At 47.8% G+C, this 17,235-nt stretch overlaps 1 protein-coding gene across 1 annotated transcript in view; it reads left to right on the top strand.

Moving 5' to 3' along the window:
• The window catches only part of SPACA3 (sperm acrosome associated 3), a 40,601-nt gene that overhangs the window by 13,133 nt on the left and 10,233 nt on the right, over positions 1 to 17,235 (top strand). The window contains exon 2 of the mRNA XM_082370937.1: positions 16,569 to 16,836. Within this exon, the coding sequence (XP_082227063.1) occupies positions 16,650 to 16,836 (187 nt within the window). The 5' untranslated portion in view covers positions 16,569 to 16,649. The remainder of the gene's footprint in view (positions 1 to 16,568; positions 16,837 to 17,235) is intronic.

Raw genomic sequence — 17,235 nt, 5'->3', positions numbered from 1 at the left:
TTATAATTTTAATTTTAAAAAATTGCAGTAACATATACCTAGCATACAATGTTCCCATTTTAACCATTTTTTAAAAAAAATTATTTATTTATTTATTTATTATTTATTTATTTATTTTTTGGCTGTGTTGGGTCTTCGTTTCTGTGTGAGGACTTTCTCTAGTTGCGGCGAGCGGGGGCCACTCTTCATCGCGGTGTGTGGGCCTCTCACTGTCGCGGCCTCTCTTGTTGCGGAGCACAGGCTCCAGACGCACAGGCTCAGCAATTGTGGCTCACGGGCCTAGTCGCTCCGCGGCATGTGGGATCTTCCCAGACCAGGGCTCGAACCCGTGTCCCCTGCATTGGCAGGCAGACTCTCAACCACTGCGCCACCAGGGAAGCCCTTAACTATTTTTAAGTGTATAGTTTAGTGGCATTGAGTACATTCACATTGTTGTATAACCATCACCACCATTCATCTCCAGAACTTTTTCATCTTCCTAAATCGAAATTCTTTGCCCATTGAACAATAACTTCTATGCCCCTGTCCACTCATCCACTTTCTGTCTCTATAAATTGGACTACTCTAGGTACCTTGTATGAATGAAATCACACACTATTTGTCTTTTTGTGACTGGTTTACTTCACTTAGCATGATGACCTCAAGGTTCATCCATGTTGCACATGTCAGAATTTCCTTCCTTTAAAGGCTGAATAACATTCCATTGTATGTATCTACCACATTTTGTTTATCCATTCACCTGTCGATGGATGGTTTTTACATTTTTAATGGATAAAAAAATAAGAATATTTTGTGATACATGAAAATGATAGGAAATTCACATTTCAGTGTCCATAAAAAAGGTTTATTGGAACACAGCCACGGGCGTTCATTTAAGTATTGTCTGTGTCTGCTTTTACGCTAAAATGGCAGAGTCGAATGGTTGTATAGTCTCGTAGAGACCGTCTAGTCTGAAATGCCTAAAATGCTCACCCTCTGGCCCTTTACAGAAACAGTTTTCTGACCCTGCTCTGTGGTGTGTAGTCACCTAGAGGTGGAGTAGTTGACCGCTAACGTACGTGCATCTTCAACTTTTCTGGAAGTTGTGAAATTGCTCTCCAAAATGGGAGAACCAAGGAGTGTTCGAATTTTCTGTAAACTTTTCCTTTTAATAGCCAAACTCTTTCTTTAACTGAAGGCACTGAAAAGGCCCTCAGAAGGCACAGTGCAGTCAGTGATGTTGCCGCATAACAAACTACTGTGAAACTTCAATGACTTACAACAAGCATTCATTCTGGGCTTTGGACGGCAAGTGGGCTGGGGTTTGGCTGATCTGCATGCTGCTGAGCTCTGCTTGGCTCCAAGCGGTGGGGTGGGTCCCAGTCTACTCCACATGCCTCTTGACCACCTTGTAGCAACCTCAGCTCCTTGCCTCCTCCCGACTCGGGTACAGGACGTTCTTGTCCTGTGGAACATCTGGCTCCCAGGGCCTGAGGCTCCTGGCTGGGGGACTGTGGCTCTTACCATTACCAAGTTTTCACCATGGTCTCAGCAGCGCCTTTGGAGCAGGCCGCCTGCTTGCTGTTTGTAGAACTGAGCCGAGGCCAAGCCCCTCCTACCCGGCCTCCCTATTTCTTTGCTCTCCCACTGGCTGCACGAGGAGCCCATGCAGGGAAGGGAAAACGCTCATGTGATGGGCCAGGCCACACCCCATTGTGGGCTGACTGGATCGCTCTATGTAGGTTTTAGTCGCCTGCCTCTGGCCAGACCAGGAAGCAAGGTCCAGCCTCCTCTGCCTCTCTCCAGGCCACAGGGGGGCCAAACCCACAGGGCATCTGTTGCCAGCCCCACTTGCTCTGGCAGTGGCCACTTTTACCCCTCCCAGTCCCGGCCCCCAGAGCTCAATCAGCAGGTCCATCTCCATGCTCCGTGTTTCCCATTAGATTTCTCCCACAATATTCTCGTCCTTTGCAACTTGGCGGTGTTCATCCTTTTGTTCTTGGTGCCTAATTAAAATTAGTGATTTAATAAATCACCAAGGAGTCCCTAGGCAGGCAGTGGCATCCTCTCTCATCCCCATAGGGCAGGATGGTAGAGGCAAGAAGGAGGTGTGTGGACTTGGTATCTCTAGGGGTTTTGTTTTTCATTCATTCACTCTGAAAATACTTATTAAGCACCTATTAGGTACCAGTGTCTGGGTTAGGCCCTGAGAAGATAGTGAGAAATAAGAAGATAAGGCTGGATACACATTCTCTTCCCCACCCACTTGCTGGTGAGGTCTTGCCCCAGATGGACAGATTTTCCAAGACTGACTTCTCTACTCTTAGCTTTGGCTGCCCACTCAGGCCTTCCACTGCTGTGCCCTTATCCCAGCCAGAGCAGCTTTCCTGACCTTTGTTTCTTTCACCCTGGAGCTTGCTTTACCTGTTGAACTTAACCCCTTGAGGCTTCAGGGGTGCCTTCTCCAGAGGCCAGCCCTGGAGCTGAAATCCTCCTCTTACCAAACGCTGTCCTGAGCTTTGCCCTGGCTTGTTCTCAACCCCTTGCCCTAGACTCAAAGGAACTGGGTACTTTTTAAGGACAAGTATTGAATTTAAGGCCAAGTGCTGATAATACAATTAGATTAAAGACTCTGGAATAACTCCATTGGCTTTTTATACAGTAAATTGGTTTCCTTTGATGAGAAAACTGAATGATAACTAAAAGCCAGCTTCCTTGGAGACAGGAAGGATTAACCAGGAGAAGAGTGAGTTTCCACTATTTTTTTTGGAATGTCGAAGGAAACAGAATTGGATGTCACCGTTCACTTCTGCTTCCTCTGCCTTCCTTTCTATTTCTTCTGCCACGCCTGACTCTCTCCAGCCTCCGAGCGGCAGGAATGCACACATGGGTGCTCACAGATCTGCCGTACATTCCCGTGAACTCTGTGTGTTTCATGCAGTGTCGGTTCTGAGCTCGGTGACAGCCCTCCATGTGGGAACCTTAGCGGCATGTTGGCGATCTGGGTTTTAAATTTATTTTTATTTATTTATTTTTGGCTGTGTTGGGTCTTCGCCTCTGCGCGAGGGCTTTCTCCAGTTGCGGCAAGCGGGGGCCACTCTTCATCGCAGTGCGCGGGCCTCTCACTATCGCGGCCTCTCACTGTCGCGGAGCACAGGCTCCAGACGCGCAGGCTCAGCAGTTGTGGCTCACGGGCCTAGTCGCTCCGCGGCATGTGGGATCTTCCCAGACCAGGGCTCGAACCCGTGTCCCCTGCATTAGCAGGCAGATTCTCAACCACTGCGCCACCAGGGAAGCCCCGATCTGGGTTTTAGATCCAGTGGAGCCGTTCAGATTCTGATCAGTCCTCGGAGTTGCATCTCCTTGTATTTTGAATGATTGGTTTTAGACTTTTAGCCTTAGGATTTTGCATTTCAGAATGTTAGTTCTCTGCATAGCTTAACTTATCTACATCCTTGTTGACCTTTAATCAATAAAAGATGGTCTTGGCTTCACCATGGGACAGATTCTGTGTTACAAGGATTGCTTTTTTTGCTGAGGCTCAGGGGTTGGATGGCACCTGCCCTGCTTTAAACAGTCAAGAGCAGCCATCTTCACCTCCTTTGACTCACTAAATGCCAGTAGCATGCCTCTCCTCACTTTGTAGTAACCAAAAAGGTCTTCAGTCATTGCTAAGTGTTCTCTGGGGGGTAAAATCATCCCCAAATGAGAATCCCTTCAGGCCCATTGAACAGCATGAACCTGGCGCTGAGTTCTCCCCTGGCAGTTTGGGAGGGAAATTGTTTTTGGGTCTAAGGGGAGAAAGTCTTTCCTCCCAACCCTACCCCCCAGCACCTTGGGAGAGCTCTCTGGGGCCCCTGATCTCAGCCTGGAGAGGACAGCTCTCAGAGAGGTGGGGGAAGGTACCAGAGTGAGCACATCAGGAAAGCCAGGCCTTCTGAAAGGCACCCGTACATATTCCCCCATCTCACACATGTTCAGAGGGTTGGACACACCCATGGAACCAAGTATGGTTTCTCTTCCATACGCCATAAGGAGCCCCATACAGTATTCATGCCGTGTGCTCTGAGCCCATGAGCTGTAACATCAGAGGGCTCCGCTTATGTACTCTTTGTTAATTACAAGATGAGTGTATGAATATGAAGATGTGTTCTGGAGAATTAGATCTGGTCCCTGCCCTGACTCTTACTTGACATGGGCCCTGAAGCAATGTGCTTTCCCTTTGGGGATTTTTGTCCTCACATTCATAGAATGAAGATGTCAGATTGTACCCATGATGAGAAATTGTCCTGCTGTCCCCACCAACCTCCCCACACCCCAAACCTTGAGAATCAAACAGCAAATACAGCTGTTTTCAGGTCCTATTTATTTTAGTGGAAAATGAGAGAAGCTTTATTGAGTCCTATGGAAGAACAGGTATATTCTTAAAACTTAGGTTAACCTGTTCCATTGACAGGAAGGATGTTAATAAAAATGACTTTATTTAGCCCCTGAAATGTTAATATCTGGGCTTTTTTGAGGAGCAGCAACATGGAAGCAGTTTATCCTAAAATTACATTTATCCTAGAATTACACCTCGAACCATATGGCAAAATGAGCCAGGCCACAGGTAAAGCATCACTGGGCGTGGTCTCAATAGTCTCTTAGGGATGATGTATATAGTTTTGTGTGCAAGGAGAGCGCCCCCTAGTGTAAATTTAAGCTCCACCAAAGCTGAATGTTGTTCAGCGGCTCTTGCAGAAAAGGGTGGAGGGGCTTTGGGACAAGACCAAGGTTGGTTTATTAAGAGAGTAACCAGAGAAGTATGCTTTTTGGGAAGCTTCCAAAAGGCGGTAATGGCTTTGCAGTCAAAGGACTTGGGTTTTACAATCCAACTTGGCTTCAAATCACTGCTTCCAGGCTGTATGCACTTGCGGTGAGCTACTTCAGCCCTGTTTTCTTTATCTGTGAAACTGAGATGATGAATACCCACCTCTCAGGTTTGTTTTCAGAGTAAATAAAGGAAGTGGGAGTTGGGAGAGTGATTGAAGATGAACTGGAAAGATAGGGCTTGATCATGAAGAGTTTATATACCATGCCAAAGAGTTGAACTTGACTCAAAGAACAAGGGAGCCAATAGAAGCCTGTGGGCAAAAGAGAAAGGATAGCACTTGCGTGTTGGAAAGATAACTGGTGGCAATGTAGACAATGGGGGCTTGAGACTCTGGTGGTGGTGATGGAGCTGGAATAGATGGGAAAGATGTTTTGGAAGTAGCGTTGACTTCCAATTGATGCAGTATGGTGGGTCTTGAGATGGGAGGGGACAGGGTGCAATTGGAAATGGCAACATGCATATGTATAGCTGTTAAAATGCTTTCCCTTAAGCCTTCTTACCTGACGCTCACAATAATTTTATGAGCTAGAGATTGTAATTATCATTCTCATTTTGTATGTAAGGAGTCTGATAGTCAGGGAGATTAAGCCAAAGGATATACAGTTAGTAAGTGGCCAAATCAGAACGTTTTACCCAGGTCTTTGGCTCCTGATTCTGCCTCTGTCTCTCAGATCACACTTCCTCTCAAGGTTCAGTGTGGAATCACCACAGAGGGAGAGGAAGTCTAGGCCCAGGGTTGGATGTGTGCTGGGGCCCCAGATTGTGCAATCTCCCTGGTTGCCAGGAGTCTCTGACAATCAGAGTCCCCGGGTTGCTAGGAGACCTGGGTTGCTAAGAGTCTCCGTTTATTATAGTCCTTCGGTCTGTAGAAGCCCTGGGTTATTCAGTTTTTCAATTTATTAAAGGCTTCATGGTTCTCAGAGAGATCAGTTATTAGGGGTCTCAGGCTCCTAGGGCTATTGACATCATCAGGTTGTGAGCCCACCCTGGTTGCTAGGAATCTCAGGAGGTCAGAGGCCCTGGGTGTGTGGAGGCCTTCTGCTGTTGAAGGTGCTAGTTTACTGGAAACCTCGGTTCTTAATTTATTTATTTATTTATTTATTTTATTTTGGCTGTCCTGTGCAGCATGCATGAGGGATCTTAGTTGCCTTAGTTCAACCAGGGTTTGAACCCATGCCCTCTGCAGTGGAAGCGTGAAGTCCTAACCACTGGACCGCCAGGGAATTCCCAAAACCTCAGTTTTTAGCACCTCCAGCATGTGAGGGTTTCCAAGTTACTAAGAATGTGGACTCAGATTTTTAGGTCCAGGGCCTCCCAAGTCATGGGTCAGGAATGCAGTTTTCTCCCACCCATTCAGCCTCTTTCTCTGGTCAGGTAGAGTCACAGAAGTTTTCTGTTTTTCTCAGGTGCTTCATCACAGGCGGCCTCGTTCTGCTCCCACAGCTGTGCTGACCTGATTCATTCTACTCCCGGTTCTTCCCATTTGGGTACTGATTCCAAGGCCTTTAGAGCAGAAACTTGTTACTATTCTAAATAAAGCAGATGGGGCTTCCCTGGTGGTGCAGTGGTTAAGAATCCGCCTGCTAATGCAGGGGACACGGGTTCGAGCCCTGGTCTGGGAAGATCCCACATGCCGCGGAGCAACTAGGCCCGTGAGCCACAACTACTGAGCCTGCGCGTCTGGAGCCTGTGCTCCACAACAAGAGAGGCCGCGATAGTGAGAGGCCCGCGCACCTTGATGAAGAGTGGCCCCCGCTTGCCACAACTACAGAAAGCCCTCGCACAGAAACGAAGACCCAACACAGCCATAAATAAATAAATAAACAAAGAAAGAATCAAAAAAGGTGATGATTTAAAAAAAAAAAAAAAAAGCAGATGTTGAAGCACATTTGAGTTATGTTTGTGTTCTCATAATTCACCTTCTAGCTGGTCAGTTTTAAATAATCTTAAATTAGATTTTGTGAAAAATTCCAGGGTTGACTGCCCCTCATTTCCAATAATTTTATTAGATGAGTCGGAACAGTAAAAGTCGTCAGTGCATTTTTCCTTTTTTAAAAAACTTTTTATTATCAAATAGTTATTCCCAGAAAGTTACAAAGAGGGTAGAAAGAAATCCTGTGGCCTCTTCATCCAGTTTCCCCCAACGGTTACATCTTCCAAAAGGATCAATGCTTCGTAGAGTAATTCCCTGCTCATCCAGAGAGCTCGTGACTTCCACGAGGGCCAACACAGCGCAAACTTGGATGGGGAAAAGGCCTCTGATTGGTTGAAACAAACTCCTGCTTTCCCTTTGCAATATCCTTCTACAACATAATATACAGTTGGCCTCCTGTATCTGCGGGTTTCCACCTGCAGTTGGTTGAATCTGAGGATGCGAAACCCATGGATACAGGCCAACTGTACTAGGACATTTGCTATAGGGACTTGAGCATCTGCAGATTTTGGTATCCTGGGTGTGGGCGGGGAGGTGGTCCTGGAACCAAAACCCTACAGATACCAAGGGACCCACTGTAATATCAGTCAGGACATTGACATTGCGATGAAGTGTGCGTACGGTTCCGTGTCATTTTATGACATGCATTTGTGTACCTACCATCCAGATCAAGATACAGAACTGTCCCAGCACCACAAAATCTCCCTTGTGCTCTCCCTATAGAATCGTGGGCATCTCCTTCCCTCCCCAACCAGTGTGTTTTTAAATATATTCTCCTAAACTTTACTCAGTCCCTTTTGGGTGTCTCACCCATTAATAGGTCAAGGAAATATGGAGATTAAATATAACGTACTCCTTGCTCTGGAAGAGCTCACAGACAGGATTACAGTCACGTACATCATAAATTATAGTGCAATGTGGGAGTTCTGTGACTGGGAGAAATTCAAGGGCCGGGGACAAGAAAATAGATTGGAGGGTTCAGGAGGTAGAGAGTGTGGGATTAACACTTTCTGTGGAAGTTGCAATGCTGGGCTGATTTTGAAGGGTGAAATGGAGTTATCAGGTGCCCAGTGAGGAGAGATTTTAGACAGATAAGTTTGGGGAAGAGTGGGTAGCTCAGAACCGTGGAAGCCCAGGGGATGGCGTTGCAGGGAGAGAAGTGTTGGGAGGAAGGGCTGGAGAAGTGGGGAGAGGACAGAGCATGGAGGACTTCTGAACTAGTTCTGCAAGTGATAGAGATCCAGTGAGAGATTTAAAAATGGGGACTGGTGTATTCAGTTCTATGACTTAGATGTAGAGAGAGACCCCTTAGGGAATGATTGTAGTCCCAGATAAGATACGCTGATAGCACCAACCAGAGTGATGGGGGCAGATATGGAGGAACCATTTCTGACCTCTGAAGGACATCAGGATGGGGAGGGGGGAGTATGACACAGATGAACAAGCACTTTTTTCCTTCCTCTTTAGGCTGTGTCGGTTTCCCTGAGAGCAAATCCCTAGGATGTAAGTCCAGGAAGATAAATGCTAGTAGATTAATTCCTTGCTCATCCAGAGATGTTGTGACTTCCGCGAGGGCCAACACAGCACAAACTTGGATGGGAAAAAGGCCTCTGATTGGTTAAAACTAGCTCCTGCTTTCCCTTTGCAATATCCTTTAGGCCCTTTCACTCAGAGCCTTTTTGGACAATTCAAGTGAAGTTCTCAAGAGTATGGTTAGTTAGTTTCCTCTCCCCCAAAATAACAATAATTAAAGAACTACCTTTTATTGAGTGTCTGCTTGGTGCCAGGTCCTGTGTAAGATGATTTGCATGTTATCTCATTAATCCTCTCAGCAACCCCCTGGGTGGCAGTCCTTTTAACTTTATGGGTGAGGATATTGAGGCTAACGAACCCACCAAGGTCACAGAGCTAGTAAATTCTGTGACGTCAGGACTCCAGCCCAGGTCTGGCTGCTTTCATTCAGCTGCCCTGTACTGTGGAAGGCACACATCATAAGCGGGGAGGGAAGACTGTCAGCCAGTAGTGGCACCACAGCAAGGAAGGGAATAATGTGGATTGAGGAACCTGATGACTGTTAAGTGATTTTCTACCAACTTCACGGAGGGCTGTATCAGTCAGGGTTCTCCAGAGGAACAGAACAAATAAGATTTGTGTATATAAATACACATATAGGGAACTATAAAAATTTGGTTAGAACAGTCGTTATATATATATTTGGAATAAGGCTTATGCAGTTGTGGAAGTGGGTGAGTTCCAAGATCTGCCGGGTGAGTTGGTAAGCTGGAGACCCAAGAGAATCAATGGTGGCATTCCAGTCTAAAGGCTGGCAGGCTCAAGACCCAGGAAGAGCTGATGTTTCAGTTCTAGTTCAGAGGCAGGAAAAAAGTCAATGTCTTAGTTTGAATTGCAGTCAGGCAGGGGCAATTCCCTCTTATTCAGGGAGGATCAGCCTTTTTGTTCTCTTCAGGCCTTCCACTGGTTGGATGAGGCCCACCCACATTAGGGAGGGCAATCTGCTTTACTCAGTCTAGTGATTTAAATGTTCATCTCATCTAATGCACAGTATAATGAATATAGACCACAATATTGTATTGTAATCATCAAGCTTGCTAAGAGACTAGAACTTAATTATTCCAGCCACTAAAAAGAAATAATCATGTAATGTGACTGAGGTTTTAATTATGACTATGATGATAATCATATCACAATATAGAAATGTATCAAATTAACATGCCTTACACCTTAAATTTACACAACCTTATGTGTCAAATACGTTTCAATTTTTAAAGATGTTAATCTCCTCCAGAAACACCCTCATAGAAACACCCAGGATAATGTTTGACCAAATATCTGGGCACCCTGTGGCCCAGTCAAGTTGACACAGAAAATTAACCATCACGAGGAAGAAGACAGATTAATAAAGGAGACACAAAACTAAAAGAATATGATGGGGTGAGACTCTGCAGTGCAGGGTTAGTGACTTTACATGCCTCAGGCCTCCTGATAACAATGTCTTGTGATTACAGCCACATACTGTGATCAAAGATGAAAATAACAGGGACACAACTTATCAAGAAGAGGTTAGTTCTATTTTCACTGTTACGAGTTGGGAGTGCATCGGGTGAGTAGACCTTTCTCTAGGAGCTCCAGGCTCTCCCTACTTGCAGGCAGAGTAGGACTCATTTCTTCATTGTCCACAGAGACCCCTGCATACTCCTTGGGACCACCCTCGGCGCTCTCCTGATGGAGTCCTCTGAGCTAAGGTTCTTCTGAATCAACCGACTAGATGATTTTCATTCATTTCTTCATTTCTTTCCATAGTATTTTTTGATCTTGTTGTCAACAATGGGAAAATAGACAATTGGGATGCATCGGGCATCTCCTAGTCTGGTGGGAGTGATGGAGAAAGAAGATACTGATGTAGTGTAGTAGATGCTGAGATGACACATTAACGTTGATTGCTGTGCCAGGGTATAGGGGACTGCTGACTCAGCCCAAGGAGTCCAGGGCAGGAAGTCAAGCTCCAGCAATGCTTTAAGGAGGACCAGCAGCTAGCCAGTTAGTTGGAACAGAAAGAGTGTACTGGACAGAGGGAAAAGCTTATATAATAGCATGTAAAACATGGTTGCAAAGCACTGGCACACATTTAGGGAACTAAAGTTTGATTAGAACAGTGGTCCTCACCTCTGGTAGCACTTTGGAATCTCCTGGAAGTGTTGAAAAAATAGTAATGCCTGGGCTTTACCCCCAGAGATTTGGACGTAATTGGACTGGGGTGGTGCCCAGGTGTATTTTTTCTAAAGTGCAGCCAGGACTGAGAAGCAGAAAGGTAAGAGATGCTTCAGGAGAACTTAAACCTGAAGGGAGCTGGTGGGGGATCTCTGCTGGGATGTGGTCAAGAATCCGAGCTTGCTTTGGGGGAAACAGGAAAGACTCGTGCTGAGCTCAGCAGAGAAATAAAGACCCACCAATTGTCAACTGGGGGCCTTGTCTGCCCTTGTAACTTTTTCTTTTGAGCTTTCTGTTTCTTCTTCTCCATTTAAGAGTGAGTGAAAGTCAAGTGGGAAATAACAAAACATACAATAAAATAAAAATAAGCTGAAAGATGACTCAATAAAAAGAAGTGATAAAATAGTAAAAGCAGGCCGATACAGTAAAAACCCCAAAACTTAACCACACAGAATCACTACCCAGGGCCAGACAATAAAAACAATAGTTAAGATGTACTGATCCAAGTGGTATGTATCTTCAGGCATTGAGACAGTGAGGGAGGATTATTCCCATTTTACAGAGGAACAAAATGAGGCTTGGGGAGATTACCGTGGTTCCAGGGGGTGGGGCAGGGTAACGACTCCATTTTATAGATGAGGAAATGGAGGTTAACCGGCCAAGACTAAATAGCCAGTCAAGGGCAGACCAAGACATTGAACTCAGGTTTTCTAACTCAAGTCCAGAGCCCTTCCCCCAGGACAAAGGCTCAAGCCTTGGCTGTGCATTGGAGTCATCTGGGGGAGCTTTTAAGAAATACTGATGCCAAAGAGACATTTCTCTAAAGAAGACACAGGGGGGCCAACAGGCATATGAAAAAAATGTTCAACATCACTAATCATTAGGGGGATGCAAATCAAAACCACAATGAGATATCACCTCACACCTGTCAGGATGGCTATTATAAAAAAAGCAAAAGATAAGTTTTGGCAAGGACATGGAGAAATTGGAACCCTTGTGCACTGTTGGTAGGAATGCAAAATGGCGTAGCTGCTGTGGAATACAGTATCCTCAAAACATTACAAACAGAACTACCGTGTGATCCAGCAACCCCACTTCTATTTATCCCAAAGAATTGAAATCAGGAACTTGAAGAGATATTAGCACTCCTATGTTCATTGCAGCACTATTCACAATAGCCAAGATGTGGAAAAAACCTAAATGTCCATCAGATGAATGGATAAAGAAAATGCGGTCTATACACCCAGTGGTGTACTATTCAGCCTTAAAAAGGAAGGAAATTCTGTAACATGTGACCACGCAGATGAACCTGGAGGACACATTATGCTCAGTGAAATAAGCCGGTCACAGAAAGACAAACACCGCATGATTCCACTTATAGGAGGTATCTAAAAGAGTCAAGTCCATAGAATCAAAGAGTGGAATGGTGGTTGCCAGGGTCTGGGGGAGAAGGGAGTGGGGAGTTACTAATCTACGGGCATAAAGTTTCAGTGAAACAAGAGGAAGAAGTTTCTGGGGATCTGCTGTACAACACTGTACCTAGGATCAACTACACTGTACTATACATTTAAAATTTTGTTGAGGGTAGATCTCATGTTAAGTGACTCATGTATTCCTACCACAATAAAATTAAAAAAAAAAAAAAAAAAGAGAGAGAAATCCTGATGCAAACGTGGGTCAACCCTCAATTCGAATCTGGTCTGTCTGGGATGGGGCCCAGGCAGACAGGATGAACAAGGGCAGCTTGACATGTTTTTGGTTGTGCTCTGCTTTTAGCGGTAATTGATCCTGTGTATTGCGTGTCTCTAGAGATGTTTCCTGTATTGTTATTCCCCCTTGAGAATGAAGGAAACTGAGAGGTTAAGTCACTTTTACTGGGACCCCAGCTGGTAGTCACTAGCGCCTGTGTTCGTTCTCAGGTCAGCCTGACTGCAAAGTCCATGCTCTAACTGCTGTGCCACACGGCCTCCAAGCAGGGGCCCCTGTGGGGTATAGACACGGGTGTCACATGCTCTTCTATTTTACTGCTCTGTCCCACAAGCTTTAGGGTCGACAGCATCACATTTGTTCCAGGCTTGTCCACACTGAACGGTCATCATCCAGATGGAGAAAGGGGGCGGTTCGTGGCTCGGCATCAAGGAAGAAGAACAAAGGAGTTTGACCGTGAGGTCAGATGCCTGGGGCGGCGGTGGCCACCCGCCAGCATCGTCATCCCTGGGTACCCACCGGAAGGGTCTGTTGGGAGGAGAGGAGTGAGTCATCCTTCAAAGTATTGTGTGTGTGAGTGAAGGTGGGCAAGAGGGGTTGAGCTTAGATCCTCCTAATATGTCCCCAGGCCCTGACATTGAGGGGCTCAGGGGGACTAGCAAAGCTGCGTGGGTGAAGATGGTTCTAGAAGATGAGCTCACAGAACTGGGGAGTTCCGGAAGGCCCCACGTCAGTTTGGAGCCTGCCCTTTCCCATCATTCTCTTCAAGCTTGGTGCCTGGGGCCCCAGCTGTATCATGGGGGGTGTCCTAGGCTGAAGCAGGGTGTTGGACCACTGCTGTTACTGCCACTGTCACTGCTGTGTCAGCTCTGGTGCGGACGACACCTGATCAGTGAGCCCCCTTCCCCCTCTTCCTGCAGCTGTTAACTGGTCAGGAAGGGACATGGAGAAAGGAAGGCAGTGGTCAGAGATGGTGGGGTGGGGGTTGGGGGGCAGATCCTGGGCTGGTGAAGCGGGGGTGGGGAGTTGAGAGAGAGAGATTGGAGACCACGCTGGCAGTCTCTGGTCTCTGGATCAGCAGACCTGACTCCTGCTACCTCTAGACCTGCTGGGAAATGCTCAGGATGAAATTACCTTTAAATAACTCTGCTACCGAAAAAGCAAAAACAGTCCCTGTAGAGCAGTCAGCTTGGTTTCTTCATCTATAAGTTGGAGATAATCCTCCCCACCTTGAATTGTTGAGAGGATTAGATGAGATTAAGTCAGAAAACATCCAGAAAAAGCCCAGCACAGTGTCTGCCAGATTTTAAGAACTCAGAAGGGTGTCTTCTTCCCTCTCATCCTCCACACTTTGATGAGAAGGGCTCACGCGCTTGTGGACACGACTTCAATGTACTTCAGTCTTAAGAAGCACCCACTGATCAGCCACTCCATGCCGGCAGCTCTGCTTGACTCTCAGGATAAGAAGATAAATAAGAGCACCATTGTTCTTTGGAAGTTCACCTTGTAGCGGGAAAGGCTAACGTCCTTTACAGTCTACTGTGCAGGAGGGCAGAAGCCCAGGGTGCTTTGGGAGTATTGGTGGGGGCGGGGGCGCACTCGGGGAGTCTCGCTGGGGAACTCACCTCTAATGTGACCCTTGAAGTATAGGTAAGAGTGAAGCATGTAGAGGAAACGAGAGGGTTCCCGTTCAGATGGCAAGATCATCGTGAGCGAATGACATGGCATTACTGGAACTTAATGTGTCGCGGGGGAGAGGTCAGCAAGGCTGGGTCACGAGGGTCCTTGTGGACCACGCTTAGGAGCAGTGAGGAAGGAAGCCATCAAAGGATGTCACACGCCAGGCTTTTTGTGTAAAACCTTCATGCTGGTGAATGTGGGTAGAATAGTTGGGGAGAAGGTCAGGACTGGGTCCCAGGAGACCATCAGCACGCCAGGAGGGTGGTCCGAACTAAGGAAAAGATGTTACCCTTGGAGGGAATGTGGACTCAACCGCACATTGGGATTGATGGCTTGGGGATGAGTGAAAGATGTTGTGATGGAGAGGAGTGAAGAATGACATTTATATCTGGATAAAAATGTTTATCCAATTTGGATAAATAGGTTTAAACAATAAAACATGATGTGTTTAAAACCAAGAACGTTTTAAACCAAGAAAGGGAAGACATACAAAAGAGCACTAAAATAGTGGGAAGGTTCGTTCTGTTTTGGACGTGCTTAGTTTGAGTTCACCGTGTCTTATCCAAGCGGAGGTGCCCAGGAGGCAGCTCCCTATGAGGTCTGCTGCTCCGGGGAAGATGTCATATAAGCCATCATCCTGTACATCCTGCGAGCAGTAGGCACAGACATGCTTAGGCTTCCTGCAGGCTGCCCGGAGGGTTTCCTGAAGTGGGAGAGAGCAGGGCTCAAGGGAGAAATGCTGGGAAGCATATCAGCATTTAAGGCCTGGGCGGAAGTGGACTCCACAAAAGGGAATCCGAGGAACCCGCGAGAGGGGAGCATCCTGGAAGCGGAGAGAGGCAAGAGTTTCAACCAGGGGGAGTGGCAGCGGCGTGCAAGGCTGCTGAGGGCTCCCGCGAGACAGGAGCTGACGAGGGTCCATCGGACCGCACGGAACAGTGTCAGGCGAGTGGCCGTGGTGGTGATGTTAAGTATCACTGGGTTGAGAAACAAATGGGAGGTGAGAAAATCGTAGATTTCCCCCTAGAAGTTGAAATGAGAAAGAGAGGGAGAGGGACAGGTCAGTATAGATGAAGAGTCCAGGGAAGGTATTTTAGAAGCTGGAGACCTAAGCATGTCGGTACCTGCCGAGGAAGGAGAAGCTGGTGGAGAAGAGGTGCTGGTGAGGCTGAGAGAGGAGAAGTGGCTGGTGGAACAAGGTGGAGAGACGGGAAAGGATGAAACACAGAGCTTGGAGGAAAGATGGGCCCCCATCAGTGTAGAGGCACCTCCTCTGTGAGGGTAGGTGAGGCCACTGATGCACCTGTGAGTGGGATGGGGTAAAAGCAGAAAGAGGAAGGAAATCTCACCTGTGAGCACCTTGTTTTTCTCAGTGAGACGGGAGATGAGGTGGCACAGGGCGGGGAGGGGACTCAAGGATAGTAATGAGGGTCATGAATACCCTCTGAGGGAAATGGGAGAGAGAAAGCTGACCAAGACGAGCATCAGGGCCGGTGCCAGCATCACTTCTTAATAGAAATAATGACCAGCCAAGTTCCAGTACAAAGAGCCCTGTTCTCTCTGTGCCTTTCTTTTCTCATTCATTCTTTCAACAATCCGATGAGGCAGGTGTTACTAATTTCCTCACATTATAGAGGAAGAAGATGGTGCTGGGAAAGTGTCCACATCAGAGATGTTGTGCGTTGGGGCAGGCTTCCCGCTGAGACGAGACTTACTGCAAAGCACACACTTGTCTTGTCATCCTTGGGCTCGGGGCCACCCAACTGTAGGGACACCCACTCCCGAGGTTGTGTTTCGTTTCTGGAATCTATGAAGGTGGAGGGCAAGTTAGGGGGCCGAGGTCGTGAGAGACATGGAGAGGTAGGTCACAGGTGGCTGGGGAGAGATAGAAGTGGAATAGAGACACTTCTCTATTCTGAGACAGAGTGGAGACCAAGGTCATACCCAAGTGCAAATGTCCTTCACAATGTTGGGGACAGGCCTGCAGAGCCAGTGATGAGAGGCGTGGAGGGCAAACCGAACCGGGCGAGGTGAGCTTTGAGGGAGGCCGGGCTTTAACAAGGTGATGGTTTAGATGGGGTGGCGGCCATGCAGGAGAGTTTCAGCATCGCCTTGGGCGGCCTGTGTGTGGGAGAAAGGGCATCCTCTACTTGAGAGGCTGCAGGGTGGCAGTGTTCTAGGCGGAGACCTGGCTTCCGTGCAGGCCAGGACGGGGAGGCTCAGTGCCAGAAGAGAGCTTCGTGGCATCTGGGCTGAGGGATTGATTTACACTGATGTCACTGCTCGGCTGTCCCCTCTGGGAGCATCTGCTTGTGGCCAAACCCTCGTGGGACTTCGGAGTCACAGAAACTTTGGTCTCAGTCCAAACTTTGTCCCTTCTGAGTTGTGAAGTCTTGGGCTTCAGGATTCCGTGATGCCTGGCAAGTAGTATGGAGCTCAGAATATGTTTGTCCTCTCCCCGGTTCCCCTCCTCTTCTCTCAGCTGCCAGGACAGGGGGGTACAAAGCAGGATTGGAGGGGAGAGGGGCTGGCCTCGGGGAACCCTCTTCTGGCTCTTGGTGGTACGGCTAACTCTCCATCAGGGCTGCAAGGGAGCAGGTTGGCGGCGTTGGAGGCTTCTCCCCACCTCCCAGGTACACTCAGGCCCTGTTTCCCTTCTTCTTCCAGGGGTAGCCTTCCGTGAGCTGCCTGTCATCTCAAAGCCCCGCTTTGAGCCAGGGTGGCGGGGTCTTCAACCCTGCCACCCGCATGGAAGGTGGGAGCTGGGCTCCCAGAAGGTGGTCGTGCCTGCCTGGGATCACGCTGCTGGCCTTGGCCTCTCTGCTCAGCTGCCTGCTCACCTCCGGCCAGGCCAAGGTCTACAGTCGCTGTGAGCTGGCCAGAGTGCTGCAGGATTTCGGCCTGGATGGATTCCGGGGATACAGCCTGGCAGACTGTAAGGACTGCACTCCCTCCCTCCCTCCTGCTCTCCCTCCCTCCTCCTCCCTCACAGGCTGTGGCCTTGGGAGCTTCTGTTCTCCTTTGTCAAACAAGGATCCTATGAGCTGAGAGGCAGAGAACACCTGGCACTGGGTCGTGAATACACAGCAGGCAGGCGACAGGCAGCCAAATCAGAATGACCTCTTCATTTTCTCCCCCGCTGGTAAAGTCGGGAGCCAAAGGAAAAGAATGGTTTCCTACCCTAATCTGAATTGTGGCCACTGGGATCAGACATTCCCAGTGAAGTTTAGGGCAAGCTGAGCAAAGCAGTATATACCAAACTTTTCAAGCTGGTGGCAGCTTCGAGGAGCTATGAAGTACACCCACACGGGGACTCATTTCTTCTCTGGTTCTA

Source organism: Balaenoptera borealis, assembly GCF_965194805.1.
Source record: "Balaenoptera borealis genome assembly, chromosome: 20".
NCBI lineage: Eukaryota > Metazoa > Chordata > Mammalia > Artiodactyla > Balaenopteridae > Balaenoptera > Balaenoptera borealis.
Note: the sequence above shows the minus strand (reverse complement) of the source record. Positions and strands in the feature narration are given on the sequence as shown.